The 15,957-nt window shown below is 31.2% G+C and overlaps 1 protein-coding gene and 1 pseudogene across 1 annotated transcript; one reads left to right on the forward strand and one right to left on the reverse strand.

The window, feature by feature from the left end:
* Positions 1–980: 980 nt before the first annotated feature.
* LOC124827802 (uncharacterized) lies at positions 981–1,388 on the forward strand. The gene has a single exon (XM_047300949.2). It carries the CDS (start codon positions 1,094–1,096, stop codon positions 1,298–1,300), a length of 207 nt encoding a protein of 68 aa, XP_047156905.1. The 5' UTR covers positions 981–1,093; the 3' UTR covers positions 1,301–1,388.
* A 7,115-nt stretch (positions 1,389–8,503) lies between these two features.
* On the reverse strand, positions 8,504–8,962 carry LOC148196636 (secreted RxLR effector protein 161 pseudogene; annotated as a pseudogene).
* Between the last annotated feature and the right edge of the window lie 6,995 nt (positions 8,963–15,957).

The following is a 15,957-nucleotide window of genomic DNA, read 5'->3' on the forward strand; positions in this document are numbered from 1 at the left end:
TGCAGAAGACGCTGAAAGCACGAGACTTTGGGAGGTTACTATGCACATAACGGTTTGGTCAAAACCATTCCACTAAATATGCATCATCCGATTATTCTGCATTCACAATCTATGGAAGCAAATATTTTGCAATACAAGATTTACAACATAACCTACCGTCAATATAAGAATCGTGAGGTGTTTTGAGAAGGACGAGACTAGATGTTAGAGAGCAAGCACCATATATATACCGACATCTCTTATGGTCTATTGAAAATGTAATGTAGGAAGATTTAGCCAAAACGAAGTCTTGCTTAAGAGATAAGTTAATCATTGAACTTCTCATCAATGGAATCTTAAGTTATAAGTCATTCGAATATACTCATGGTGAAATGAGATAAACATTATAACTAATATCTTAATAATAATTTATTGTTTACTTTTTACATTAATTAAGATTTAACTAAAAAACTTTAATTAAATATTAACTCGAACCTAAAAATATTTTTTACCACGTCCTTTCAAACAAGAAACTTGGAAGAAAAACACCACGTAATGTGAAGAGGTACTAAGAAAAAGATATGAAATGATATCGGGCTGTCGAAAATACTTTCTGCCATGCACTTTGTTTATCTATACTTGTTTTGAAACACAGATAGAAGAGAGTGTAGTCATAATCATCATGTACAAGCACTTCTATCGATAACATCTCACAACAAACACTTATTTACACCTTCTTTTACTCTCATTTACTCATTCACAACCGTAACTTCACGTGCCAAATGTTCACCCATCACTGCTCACCATCACTCAAACAAAAAGCCATCCATTCCCATCAATACGTGAAAAATTAAGCCACGTGTCCTACATCCATCAAATTTATCCAACACGTGGCGTTCATCAAACGCTACCAAATTCAATTGCCCTGGCCCAATCAGTTGATTCGATTTCACCTTACTATAAATAACTGTTTTGAATTGACATATTATGGGTAGGCACACGCAGCCATTAAAGTTTCTCTCCCTTAAAAAGACAACTTTTCAAAACAAGAAGAGACACGGAGAGAGAGAAAGAGTGAAACAGAACAACGTAAGACTTCAATCCAACAGAAGAAATGGTGTGTTTCTGTTTTCTGGTGGATCAGAGGAGGAAGGTGCAGCGGAGCAAGCCGGCGGCGGGGACGTGCTCGCGGTGCGGCGGCGGAGCCAGCGTGGCGGATATGATGACACAAACCAGATTTTGCTACATTCCATTTTACTCCAAATCTTGGAAAGCTATTATTTGCACTTTTTGTGGAGCCACTCTCAAATCTTACAGATGAGCACCACCTTAATATTTTCATTTCTTAATGTCTCACAGTATATGTAATATACACAATATAATCTATGTTTTCGTTTATTAGTTTCTTCTTTGTTTTTTGTTTTTCTGATACTTTTCTTCTGCTCTACAACATTTTCTTGTCTCCTCTGGCTGGAACCCAACAAGTTAGATACTTATTTACTGTAGAAAGTGAAATTTTTACATAAAAGATTTAAATATAGTACTTTTTGTTATCTTTATCTTTACAGTATTTATTATGCAATGCTTCTTGCTTCGAGTGGTAGAAGAAATGGCTTTATCAGAAACTCGTGTATATGAAAGAAACTGTTAAGAAAAATAGTTTCTGCTTTAATTTCACCCACGACGAACCAGCGTCTAGTTTATGAATACTTTCCTCAATTTTATAAATTTTAATTCATTAATCGTGTTAAATAATGTACTTCAACGATCCTCTATGTTGAAATATCAAATATCTGTTTTTTCCACAAATACAGTTTCAATGGGAAATTTTAAGGAAATATTGTTTTCCCTGTAAAGGAAAATAATAATAAAAGAAGAAGAAGAAGAAGAAATAAATAAAGAAAAAAAGATATTAGATTGTCTTTCTTTCTCAATTTAAGTTCTTCTCATGTTTTGGGATTGAGTGTTTTCCTGGAAAATTGGAAAAGTTAAGATTTTGTTACACAAGTTTTTGTTATTGTGATTTTTAATAATATAATTTCATGTTTTAATGTCTGAATGGAGAAGGCAAGCTTTGTTATTTATGAAGTGAAAGTATGTTTGAGTAATTATAGGTTTAATTAAATGCTATGGGGACGTTGTTTATGTTTAAATAGTTATAAATTATCGTCTTAATGATGGATGTGATTGCGAAAGTGATTCCTTATCATCATCCAAATTCTTTCTGATAAGATAAATTTCATTAATAGTTTATACTTCTGCGTTAAGCTACGTTTCATCAAAGCATTAAGTCATTGCCAAAAATATGTATTTTGTTAGCAAAACATTATTATTAGAAAAATGCTCTCAAGATGCATTCGCTAAATACATGAGTCCACGACTAACATTCGGTAGATAACGAACAACATATACATGATTTATAATATTAAATTATTACAATTTATTTTTAATATTTATTATACTTTTAAAAAGATATGATAACGAAAAATTTAAAAACGAAACATTTTCTCTGCTCCTTATTATCCTGAAAAAGTAGGGGCATCATTTGTTTTTGAATCGATAACCATCTTTCGGTTAACCTATCCTTCTCTGTCTCTCGAGACGAACAAAGGGTAGTACAAAAATATTCACCTGTTGTTCATCAACTACACCTTTTGACCTGATCTTAGGTCCTGACTCACTCTCCGTAGCCGAACCTTGTGGAGAAACCCTTGAATTTTCAAGGGATCTCTAAAGCTATAACATTAGGAATTGTTTTTAAAATTAAAATATCTCTTATTGTTTTAATCATGTCTTATTTTGTACTTTTTTATTGGTAACATAATTTGTACTTGTTTACATTTTTTTCTATGTTTTTACCATTGATTTTTCTTTGTCTCCTTACTCCATCCCTCGTCTAATCATGTTTTCATCCCCTTTTACATTTCTACTTTCACGGTTTTTTTAGTACACATTATTTTAATGGAAGCATATCAATTTTAAATAATAACTTTCAAAAATTGTATAATGAAAAAAAAACCTTTTGAATGAAAACTTTTTTCCGTCAAAAAATAACTTTCGAATGTCGATATCCGTTTAAGAAAAGAAGTGGGATGTATGATATTTTAAAATATAAAAGATAGTTTTAGAATTTAAAAAAAATATGATGATGCAGGAAGTAATGTAAGATGGTGTAGGAGTAACTTCTTGTTTTTAACTGCTTTAATTAAGGGACAATTAAAATCTTTCTTCATTTAACAAAAACCAAATAATGCTTTAGACGTAAAAATAAGAATAAAGAACGGGGAATTATAAATACAAAAAGGAAATCAAGTTTATGGCAAGAATTTTCATTTGGGTCGGAATAAAAACATTAAATAAAAAATAATCGACATAGTCTAATTAAAAGGTATTAAAACTTGTTCATTATGTATGACACTAAATTTATTTATTATTTTATAGTACTGAAACGACGTGGTGTTCACGTACAATTGAAACTTCTTCCAATTCGGATTGGACGAATTGGGATTCCTTTTTCTTTATTAACTCTTTTAACCTAAGATAAATTATCATTTAGTACATATCAAAAATATCAACATGTATAAAGTATTATATATGATATTATATATCAAGGCGGTTAACAAGTGTCAATCATTTTTAAATAAAACTATTAAGTTTTCTGTGTATTGCATTGGTGTTTTATGTTTCTTAATTTATTGTTTTAGTTAACGTGTCCCTAGAGGAAAAATACTTGTATATAATTTAATCATAATAAAAATATATGCAGTGAATCAATATGTTTGTTATAACGAAAATATCAATTATAAGAGTGGAAAAAGAAGTTATTTAAATCTATTCCCATCACACTTTTAATATTTACATTAATTTGGGAGATTTCATATAAACTGATTAATGTTTTATATAACATGAAAAATGAATTTATGTTAGTAAAATACAGAGATAAATATGTTTTTTTTTTCCTGAAGTAATAGATAAAATTGAAAATGATATTGTATTTTCAAAAGCATTGATTAAAAATATATAATGAATAATTGATACCTTCAGATATTTACAACCTACGGGTAGCAGATATTTTAATATCCATTATAAACAGGTCGGTTGGATATTATACTACCCACTCGTGGATACCTATTATCTACAAAAAGAAATAATTTAATTTAAAATAAAATTAATTTATATATTTTTAGATTAAATTTAATTAAAATTAAATTTTAGTTTATATTTTATTTAATTTATATTAAATTTTATATTTTTTTGTAATTTTATTTTAAAAATGTATAAAATATATATTTTTTAATATTTGCTGGTATTCGCGAGTTTTAAAATATTCACGAATTTTTTTGAAACGGATATTCAGGTAGCGAGTCAGGTTGCAAGTGGAGTTTTCATTTTTGGATCGGGTTGCGGGTAGACATTATCCGTACCCGACCCGTTGCCATCCTTAGTGGTGACACATGTTATTTAATTTTTTAATTAAAATAAATTTTCAAGATTAATACATGATGAGTTTATTTTAAAAATTTAAAAGATTAATTAAATAAAAATGAAAATCATTTTCATCATAAAGATTCGATAGTGAAATCTATGGCTTCTATTTTTCATCACTTCAACACGTAATATCCCACTCTCCTTCGTCATTTTTACCACCTTTATTTTTGCTAAACATTATCTTCAACCACCCAACACCATTCACCTCCACATAATCACCAAAAACAAAGACTATCAAACTAACAACTCCATTTTTCTAAGATGGGGCAACTTCTTCCCTACCTATTGCTCCATCACCTCCAATTATTTCATCTCTCTCATCTTCTACGTAACTCTAATACATAACCAACAATCAACAATTACCAATATTGGTGAATCAAAATTATAAAACAAGAATAAAAATGGAGAAAGAGAGAAAGAGGGGTAGGGGTAACACACACTGCTAGCCTAGAATATATATGTTGTTGGGAATCCAAGTGTGAGTCTAAGTCCCACATTGCATAGAAATGAGAAAATAGAGCAGTATATAAAAATGAAAGAGCCATTAACCTTTTGCCTTAAGGTTTTGGGTAAAGAGTGGTGTCGATCCCCTATATAGTTGGCTCAGATGTTATTATTGATGCCAACAGTGGGGTTCTCGCTCACACAAAATTTGGAAACTTTGATCATTAAAAAACAAGAATGAGTTGGGTTGGGCTCACCACTCTCTACAGCCCTTATTTTTTCTATCCAGCCACTACTGTTGTTTCTATTTTCTACAAAATTTTCATTTTAATTAAAAAAGTTAAATAACGTATTAGTAGTTCATCTAATGAATTAAAATGTCGTTTTTCATGTAGGATAAATTTTAATGATTTTGAAAAATACAAACCAAAATCAACGTTTTTAAAAATACAGGATCAACCACTGTATAAGTTTCAACTATAAATCATTTTTAATTTTAAGTAATACTTCAAAGACTAAAAACATATTTATTCTTAAAATATAAAATATTTCATTTATCAACAGAAGTCTTCAATACATAAACTATACAAAGCAAAAACTTGAGGCATTAGAAAACAACTAACTTTATATAAGAGAGATTCCAAATTTATTTAACACAATAAAAAAAACATAACATTCCCTAAATTTGTTATTTTTAAATTTCTTACATTTTTTAAGTGATCAACTAACATCTAAGATTTAATAAAATTTTATTAGGATAAATTTTTATGTGAGATTAAAAATAGATTATATTATAACCCAAAATTTAGGGCTAGGGTTAGTTTTTCATTGATATATTTAATCAATATGGAGATAATATGTTACAGTGAGTAGTCATAATGAAATTCAGACCTCAACATAAGAGTAATAAAGTCATTAAAAAAGTGATAAAAAATGATAAGTGATTGAAAGAACAAATCAATCAAATGGGTTTAAAATAGTAAATTAAAATCCCAAGACAATCAAAATATCAAAGGAAGTATGTAGGCATCAACATATAATCAAGGTCATATCTCTTGAAATAAGGTAGAACAAATATACATGAAATGTTTTGATTTAAAGCCTTGACTTGAAGAGATGCTAACAAGTATACTTGCATTAACAATAAGGAAGAAAGTACAATCATAAGAGCAACACCGTTTCTAAAACAAAACAAAAAAACAAAAACCATAGATGACCAAGTAGAGAAACATAATCAAACACTAGTGCAAAATGAAAAATAATGAGATATTAGGTTGGTTGTTAAGGAATCCATGTAAATAAAAAGCAAGATGAGAATTTTGTAATAAAAGATTATATTACATCAATTAGTTACGCAATCGGTGTAAAATCTATGCCGAAGTCAACTATTATATTGGGTGGGAGAAAAATGGATAAAAAATCTACTCATGTTTAGTCTATTTACATCTAAGAACCGATGTAAAAAAGACTTAAAAATCCTTTTCTAAACGAAACATTCTTTTCATCCTCTTCAACTTCTTTCTCTCTCATTTTCCAAGCCAAAAACATTTTTCCTTTTCACTGCAATGCCCATGTCTCATATTCTTCTTCCTCCATACAAGTTTTATTTCCTCTCTTCTTCAAACCAGATATGGGCATCACCATCACAGATCGTCGTAGTGTGCTGGACTGGCAACATCGTCGGTGCCATACCCTTCTCCTCTCATATGCACATGGCTTCCTCCTCTCAGATCTACCATGGCCAATATAAAGAAGATGAAGAACATGAAGTGTCCGGAAACAAGGAAAATAAAGGAAAGGAAAATTGTTTTTTTTTTTTTTCGCTTCACATTACATCGGTGGTTGTACAATTGCTAAAAATATGTTAAATTTATTATATCAGTAATATCTACATAAATCTAAACCTAATGTTAAGTAAGTCTTATCCGACAATGCCAATAATATATATATATATATATATATATATATATATATATATATATATAAAATAATTTTATTATAATTAATCAGAATAAATATATAATTTGGAACAACTAAAGAATACAATATATCTTAATACAAATAACTAGCATTAACAAATAAATTGTATCATATGGTTGTTTAATCAATCTTGGATTGGACAGTCCATACACTAAAAAATGACTACAACAACCATCCAAGAGACCGAACTGTCATAATGCACAGACTGAACGATCACCCATAAACCATGATTTGGCCTAATGATGATTAACTTACAACAAAAATATGATTAGTACCAAATGGACCATAATTAAGTGGTTAGTATCCTAAACTCATTCTGAAATCTATAAATATAGGTTTAAAGAGGTAGGTGATTGCATTTATCATGCATTAACTACATTAACTACTGACTTTGACGTAAAACAAATTAGATTTGTCACCACTTATAAATATACTATAATCATAGTTATCTAAAATAAAACAACCCTAATAATAATTATATCAATAAGAACTAAACTTAACCACTAGACAAACAAGAAGGTGATCATTATAGAAGAAACAAACGGAAAACCAAGAACAACCAAAGAAAATAACAGGGTGAGCTAGTGTCCAAAGAAATTAGCATATCATAACTTAATATATCAAACTTAAATAAACAATTCACAAATTTCTATAAAACATATAATCATATGACAAATTATCTCTATACTAAATTATCCAGATATGATGTTGACATAGACTTCACTAAAGGTGTGCACTTATGGTAGTATTTATACTAAATTATTCAGATATGATGTTGACATAGCAAAGTATAAAATTGACCTAAACATGTTATATTAACATTAGAGTAACACATTCAGATCAAAAAACAACGGAAGCAAAATGAAAGAATAATGTGCGTACCTCCTGCCATTGCAATTTTGTAATCCAAACACAGACAACTTTGTTTTCTAAACCTTAACTCACTCAAACTCGATGGTGTGTTTTCTAAATAGAGGAGTAGGCTTAGTGATCAAAACTGAGACTAACTCATTCCCTTATATAAAGTTTGGCCATTACAGGTTCAAAATAAATGGGCTTTACGTTTAAACAAAATTAATAACTGCTCCATAACCTCTATGCAGTTAAAAGGATAAAAATAATGGCTTAATGAACCACTTTATGTTCCTTAAAAATAGGAACTGAAAATGCTATAATATTTATTTTATATTTAAAATAATGCTAACAGAATATAAACGAGTCATAACGATAGGTCCTCTGATAGTGAGTGTTATCTTCCATGTACCATAATATATATTTCTCTCAACATTAGCTCTCAACTTAATGCATAAACCATATGTTTATGCTAGATCAAAACTAAATGATATCTTCTCAAAATAAATGTGCACAAAAACATATGAGAAAAACATCAAACTAAATAAGAGTTTTATTGAAAATAATAAATGTACTAATAATGAAATTACATCGTGGAACCAAGTCCCATTTGCACTACATGATCCTTAAAATTCTTTGGTGGCATGCTTTTAGTTAAAGGATCAACAATCATCAACTCAGTGCTTATGTGTTCAATGACCACTTTCTTTTCCTTAACACGTTCTCTGATGGCTAAGTATTTGATGTCAATGTGCTTACTTCAACATCCACTTTTATTGTTCTTAGCCATAAACACCGCAACAGAGTTGTCACAGTACAACTTTAATGGCCTAGAAATAGAGTCCACAACTCTAAGCCCAGAAATGAAACTCTTTAACCATACACCATGCGAGGTAGCCTCAAAACAAGAAACGAACTCAGCTTCCATAGTAGAAGTAGCAGTTAATGTCTGCTTGGAAATTCTCCAAGATACAACTCCACCAGCTAACATAAAAATATAACCAGATGTTGATTTTCGTGAATCAACGCAGCCAGCATAGTCTGAATCGGAGTAGCCAATCACTTCCAAACATTCAGTTCGTCTATATATAAGCATGTAATCTTTTGTCCCTTGAAGATATCTCATTACCTTCTTTGTAGCTTTCCAGTGGACAACACCTGGATTACTCTGATATCTTTCCAAAACTCCAACAACATACACTACAAAAAAGAAGGGCATTACCGAAGGCCAGAAGCCCTCGGAAAAAGCCCAAAACCGTCGGTAAAAGGTAATTACCAAAGGCTTATCGACGACCAAAGAGCCCTCGGTAAATCCCTTGTCGCTAACATTTACCGAGGGCTTTTGCCCTTCGGTAATTACCGAGGGCCAAAAGCCCTCGGTAATTACCGAAGGGCAAAAGCCTTCGGTAATTACCGAAGGCCAAAAGCCTTCGGTAATTTCGGAAGGGCGAATATTCTGCTGTCCAGTAACCAATTATTGAAGACAAAAAAAAAAGTAATGGTGGGTGATGAGCAAGCCTTGACATAACAGTAAAGTTGGTTCTTTTCACCAAGTCTCAACCCAGAAACAGCAACTACTTGCAAGCATCACACTACATATCTGCTTCCTCATACCCCACCTGGTGGGAGTCTCACGCACAATCACCCATTTTATTGGTAATATTAATGGAAAATGTTAAACCAAGTTTATAAAAACATGCAAACAAACAAAAATAATGCATCTGAAGGTTACAACAAATTAATCATTAATCACTAAAACAATCCTCCAGGGGCAATACGCACAAGCTAACAACTAGAAACCTCAACTTTCACTGAACTCTACAATGCAATATGTGGCAATTTTGGACTTTGGATTGAGTGCGTGTTTTGGTTTCTCGTTGGATCAATTCAAGCCATGCATGACCCATTGTTTACATCAGACTGTGGATCAAAATTCCAATTGTCAAACCAAAAACGTACTGAATGTATTTGGATGATTGTTGCTTTTTGTTTTCTTGGCTCAAGTAACTAAGTCATAAATATTCTAACTATCTTAACTAATCTCTTTTCTCCGTGAATCCTAACATAATCTGGAGACACAGAGGAGGCCACTAGAAGCACCTATTAGAGGAGTACCTAGTAGATGTGAAATAAGATTTATACGGTTCTTGTGTTTTTCCTTGGAGTAGTAAACTAAAACGTAACACTGCCTCTACCAGGTATTGACATACAAATAGAAATCTTAATGAGTAGTAAACTACCCCCAAAGAACATTCCAAGAAGATTCTAGACATCTAACTTATTTGTCTACCTTATATGAAATGCCAAGGATTGGAATAACAAGTAAAAATATGACAAAAACTATGTGTGTTGTGAAAAACATGTGTTGAATGACCCACTCCAAAAAACAGATTGCAAATTACAGTGGGGTTGCAAGAACAAAAGGAATAATTACTAACACCCAAATCATTCACTGTTCGAGACTTTGTTCAATAGGGATTTTACAATATATATATATATATATATATATATATATATGTATGTATATATGTATGTATGTATATATGTATGTATGTATATATGTATGTATGTATATATATATATACATACATACATACATACATACATACATACATACATACATACATATATATATATATATATGTATGTATGTATCTCAAGATATTGCTAAAATTATAGAAATAAATAGCTAATCATATGTAATAAAAAATATCTAAATTATATATATATATATATATATATATATATATATATATATATTATTATGAAAATTCCTATTTATTCCTTTATCATATTTTTGTTATCAGAGCATATCAGATCCCCTCTACTTATAATATTGACTCATTTTTCTTAATATAAATAAAGTACTTGTGCTATCTTGGAAACACAATTTCAGCTTAATGTTTCTCTCTTTAACATGGTATATAGAGCCACTATCTCCAAAAGATTTTGTTTTCTCCCAGGTTCGCATTCTCTCTACCAGCTAGTTTTCCCTATCCTTAGGTTATTATTGCCTTTTCTCCAACTCTCTAGGAAAAAAAATTTCTTCCAACACCGTATCAACCTCCAGAACAGATTCTCTGATCTTTCCTAACCATATAGTTAGTATTGAGAAGGACGTCTAACTAATCTACATGGGCTTCCAATATTAGGTTATTGTTAAGTGAGTTGTGTATAAATCAATTTCACTACCACTAGTGAGTTCATTCCTACAGAAAATTGAGAACAATGGATAAAGAGATAAACAAACACTTTAATATAAATCTTCTTTCTTATATAAACTTACAATATAAATATTATTAGTTGTACCTCTGAATTTGTAATGGTGAAGGTTAGCTATTGGATTTCTATAGTAGTGTATAAATACTCATAAACTAATCACCATGAAAAGAATCATTTGAATATGATGTGAAAGATATAAAAAGAAAAAGAGAAAAAAAAAAACAACACTTTGATATCTTTGATAGAAATAAAACCTTGAAACAGTTTTCTACCTGAGCAACTAGTCGAGCAAGTAGTGGCATCCAAAACTGCTGACCCTTGTAGTGTAATTTTGGGTTAAAATGCTGCATAATTGGCTATAGCAAGTGTGATTTGAAGCATCTGGTTGTTTCTGTCCATTGTGAATGTTTGAACAAGTTTATTTTACCATTTCAAACCTGTGTGCACTGTTCATTTCGTCAGATTTGAGCCTACATGCAAAATCACTTCCTAAACCATCAATTTTGCTTAAATTTGGAAGTGAATTAGTGATTTTGAGTGTAGTGTGATTCCTTGTTGTTTCAATGTTTAAACACCTTTAAATTGATGATATAAAGTTGCTTGAATCATCACTTGAGCTTTAGAAACACTGCCACTCATTTTTGGGTTTGAAAGCACACTTTTAAAGCCATTTTTCTGGTGCAGTTTTCATTTTTAGTGTGTTTAGTTTTGTACAATCTTTAAATTTCAATTCTGGGTTGGCAAGAGCTGGTTACATGTTTGAAAATGGAATTATATGATCAAAAAAGTATAATCCAATCATAAAAATATTTGAAAACCAAGCAATCCAGTTTTGAACCCCGAAAACCGAAAATCACAAAATCTGCACTTCTTTGGAGACTTTCATCAAACAGTTGCATTTTTATCAAACACCTTACTGCACTACTTTTGGCTCTTCGTTTTTTACTTTTCTTGCGTGCTTAATCTGATCTAGTGCCTCTCCTAGGTTCCTTTTGTGTCCCTCTATTGATTCAAGGCTTAAAATCATTTGAAATCCACTTGTTTGGCCTTCAAATTGTGCTACAAAGTCTGTTACTTGAAATTAAAATCTGGTGCAGTGCAGATTTTTGCTGTGACTGGTTTAGTGTGTCGTAGGGTGTTGTGACGTTTTGGTGAGGCGTCCAAGGTCCAGAATTCTTGCTCCAAGGGGGTAGCATACTAGGTAATGGAAGGGTTGCTGAATTGGACAAAGAAGTAGCTCTAAAAGTAGCAATTTGGCTTGATTTTCAACAGCATTTCACCAACTTGGAACCACTTTTTTAGGTTCTAACAACTCAAACTTTGAGTTTTACCTAATCCTTTGCTTTTGACTAGTTTCCCAGGTTCATTTCACTACTTTATACTTGTTAGGATGTTGACATTACTTAAAATGAGTCTATATTAGGTGAATTGACAATTTCTCACCTTATAAGTACACTTTTTATAATCTAAATACTCAAACTTTGAGTTTTAGGTTATTCTTTGCTTTTCACCACTTCAACAACTTTGTTTGGTGAATTGAAACTTGTTAGAACTCAAATTTAACTCAAAACCAAACTGCTACTCAAAATCACCTTTCTACTTCCCAAAATTGACTCAAAATTGGTGGTTTTGAAAGTGATTTTGTGCCTAAGCCATTCTAACACTTTGCTAATCATTTTAACAGTTTTAAGTCATCAAAATACACTTATTTGAACTCTAATTAGGCATAAAACAGAACTGCAACTCAGATTCACTTTGCAAGTTCCAAAAATGGCTCAAATATGATGGTTTGACATACTAAATTGCATATAGGTCATTCTAACTTCATATCAATGGTTCTAACAGATTTAATACATCAATTTGGACTTGTTTAAACTTCCAAATATCACTGAATCACAGCAGAACGAAATTTGACATGTAATGACTCAATTAGGTACTTTTTACTACATTTTTTAAGGTTTTAAGTAGTGTCATTTTGAGTTTTAGGGAATTTTTTGCTTATGACCACTTTCCTACCATCATTTCACTACTTTAGACTTGTTAGGATGTTAACATTACTTAAAATTACTCTACTTTTGGTGAATTGGCAATTTGTCACCTTTTAAGTGAACTTTTTAGGTTGAAACTACTCAAACTTTGAGTTTTAGGTACTTGTTTGCTTTTGAGTAGTTTCCTATCTTCACTTGACTAATTTATACTTATTAGGATATTAACATTAGTTAAAATTAGTCTACTTTAGGTGAATTGCAAATTTCTCACCTTTTTAGTAGACTTTTTTAGGTTCTAACTACTCAAAATTTCAGTTTTAGGTACTTGTTTGCTTTTGAGTAGTTTCCTAGTGTCATTTCATTACTTTAGACTTGTTAGAATATTAACATTAGTTATTCTTAGTCTACTTTAGGTGAATTGTCATTTTCTCACCCTTTTAGTACACTTTTTTGGGTTCTAACTACTCAAACTTTGAGTTTTAGGTAGTTTATTGCTTTTGAGTAGTTTCCTAGCTTCATTTCACAACTTTAGACTTGTTAGGATGTGTAGAATACACATTCTTAGGTTACTATAGGTGAATTCCTAATTTCTCACCTATTTAGTACACTTTTTTAGGTTTTAAGTACCCAAATTTTGATATTTAGCTACTTCATACAATTTGACATCTTTCTTAGCTTCATTTAAGTTCTTTAAACTTGTTAGACTAAGAACATTACACATTGTTAGGTTAGTTTAGGTCAATTTCGAAATTGTCACCTATTTACAACACTTTTTAGGTTTTAAGTACTTTAATTTTGAGATTTGTGTACTACTTTGAAATTGACATGTTTCTTAGTTTCATTTAAGTACTTTAAAGTTGTTAGGATATGAAGATTGTACATTCTTAGGTTACTTTAGGTGAATTCCCATTTTTTCACCTATTTAGTACACTTTTTAGGTTTTAAGTAGCCAAATTTTGATATTTAGCTACTTGATACAATTTGACATCTTTCTTAGCTTCATTTGACTACTTTACTCTTGTTAGGATAAGAACATTGCACATTCTTAGGTTACTTTAGTGCAATTTGCAACTTTTGACCTTTCTAGTGCATCTTTCCGGTTTTCATAAGCAGATTTTGATTTCTTTCCTATTTTCATTAGTTACCATAGTTTTCAATAGTCTTGTACCATTTAAAACATGTTTAGATAGTTACATTACAGCTTCATCTGTTAGTTTAGAGAATTTTTCATGATTTGAGATTTCTAGCATAGTTTTAGGTTCTCAATAGTCAATTTTTGAGTTTTTGTAGAGAGGTAGGTTTTAGGTTGTTTCTTAACTTGCTTTTAACATTTAAAACTTGTTTACAAAGCTGCAGTGCATTTTACTGCACTGCAATTAGTGTAGTCCTCATTTCTATACTAGTTTGAGTGTACTTTTAGGCTTTCTTTTGTGAGTTTTAGAATCTCTTAGAATTAGTGACTTTTGAAGTGCTCTTAGTTTTCTTTAGACATTTAAGACTTTATTAAGAAGTTTCTTTACAAGTTTGTTTCTATTTTAGTTTAGTTCTTACTTTTACCTTGTTTAGCCTAGTTTTAGAGTGCTTTGGTAGGTTTTGAGTATTGAAATTTTGAGTTTCTTGAAGATTTTAATTTTTAAGTTGATTTATAGCTTTCTTTAGTCATTCAAAATTTGTTTAAATGGATTTTACCTCTGTTTCTGAATGATTTTTATAGATTTGTTTTTGAATTGATCTTAATAGCAGTTAAGTATCTCAAAATAAACTTTCATTCTCTTATTAAATAGTCCAAACAAATTAACAAATAGCTTTAACCCCATTACCCAATATATGATACATTCATGCATCAGTATTTAACATTCCTACATATTAACTTAGTCCTCAAAACCACATGCTCATGACCATATTACAAAAACTTCTCTGCATCTTTATTTCCTAAATATCCCTTGCAACTACAACATTTGCACTACTTGGTTACATTTAATCTTATCAGCACAATAACTAAGAGTATAACTAAATTCAATAATCACCAGCCATCATACAATATTCTAAACTCAAAAGATACAAATTTGATTTTTAGTTTCGTCCAACTCAAACCAGATTTCATCCATTACGTTTAATCCAAACAAGGAATTAATAGCTCTCCATACCTGGAAAATGTGTTCGCCCTCTCTGCAAAATGTTTCCTCCAAACTCCGTAACCTCACCCGTCTCGCACTCAACCCGAAATGCTTCCTAGCTTGCACTCGCACCTTTCTTTACTCTTTAGTTTCTACAATCACTTGCATTAGTCTATTTCTAACCCTCTCTTCATGATTGAACTCCAATAGAGCCTCCCAACCCACCACTTTGCGATATACAGCCCAAAATCACACTGGCAGCTGGGACAGGGATGACTGCAAATCACTCCTCCAAGGTTTCGTGCTTAGGATTGATGCAAAGGACAAGGGTTTTGTGGGCGAAGGGTTTCGAGCCAAGGGGGAAGGGGGTTTTCGTGGCCAGCTTCGAGAGGAGACGAAGATTACTACTTTGGTGCGAAATGAATTCGAGAATGGGAATATCCTATTTTTGGCCCTAATTGCTGGCCTTTTAACTCTAGTAGATCTTCTTAATGTTGCATCATCATTTTCTTGAGGAAATTGTTGCTCAAGCAACTGTTCAGTAGGTTGTTCATTATCATATTGTTGTTCCTCATTAGCAACTTGATCTGGAAGGTCATTTTCAGCAGGTTGTGAAGCTTCAATTATTGTTTGTTTAACACCCATTTGTGTTTGAGGGTTGTGAATGACAACCAATCTATCACTTAAGCTAGAGGGTTGAGCTTCATAGTGATCCCTTTCATTCCCAATGTTTGGAAACTGATCACTCCCACTAAGATTATGGGAAACTGATTACTCCCACTAAGTCATTCTTAAGAAATTTTGCATTTCTTGACTCCACAATCCTAGTGTTATACGATGGACAATAGAATCTATATCCCTTAGACTTTTCAGCATATCCAATGAAA

The sequence above is a fragment of the Vigna umbellata genome, chromosome 6, assembly GCF_029865625.1.
Source record: "Vigna umbellata cultivar VRB3 chromosome 6, Vumbellata_1.0, whole genome shotgun sequence".
NCBI classification, from domain to species: Eukaryota; Viridiplantae; Streptophyta; class Magnoliopsida; order Fabales; family Fabaceae; genus Vigna; species Vigna umbellata.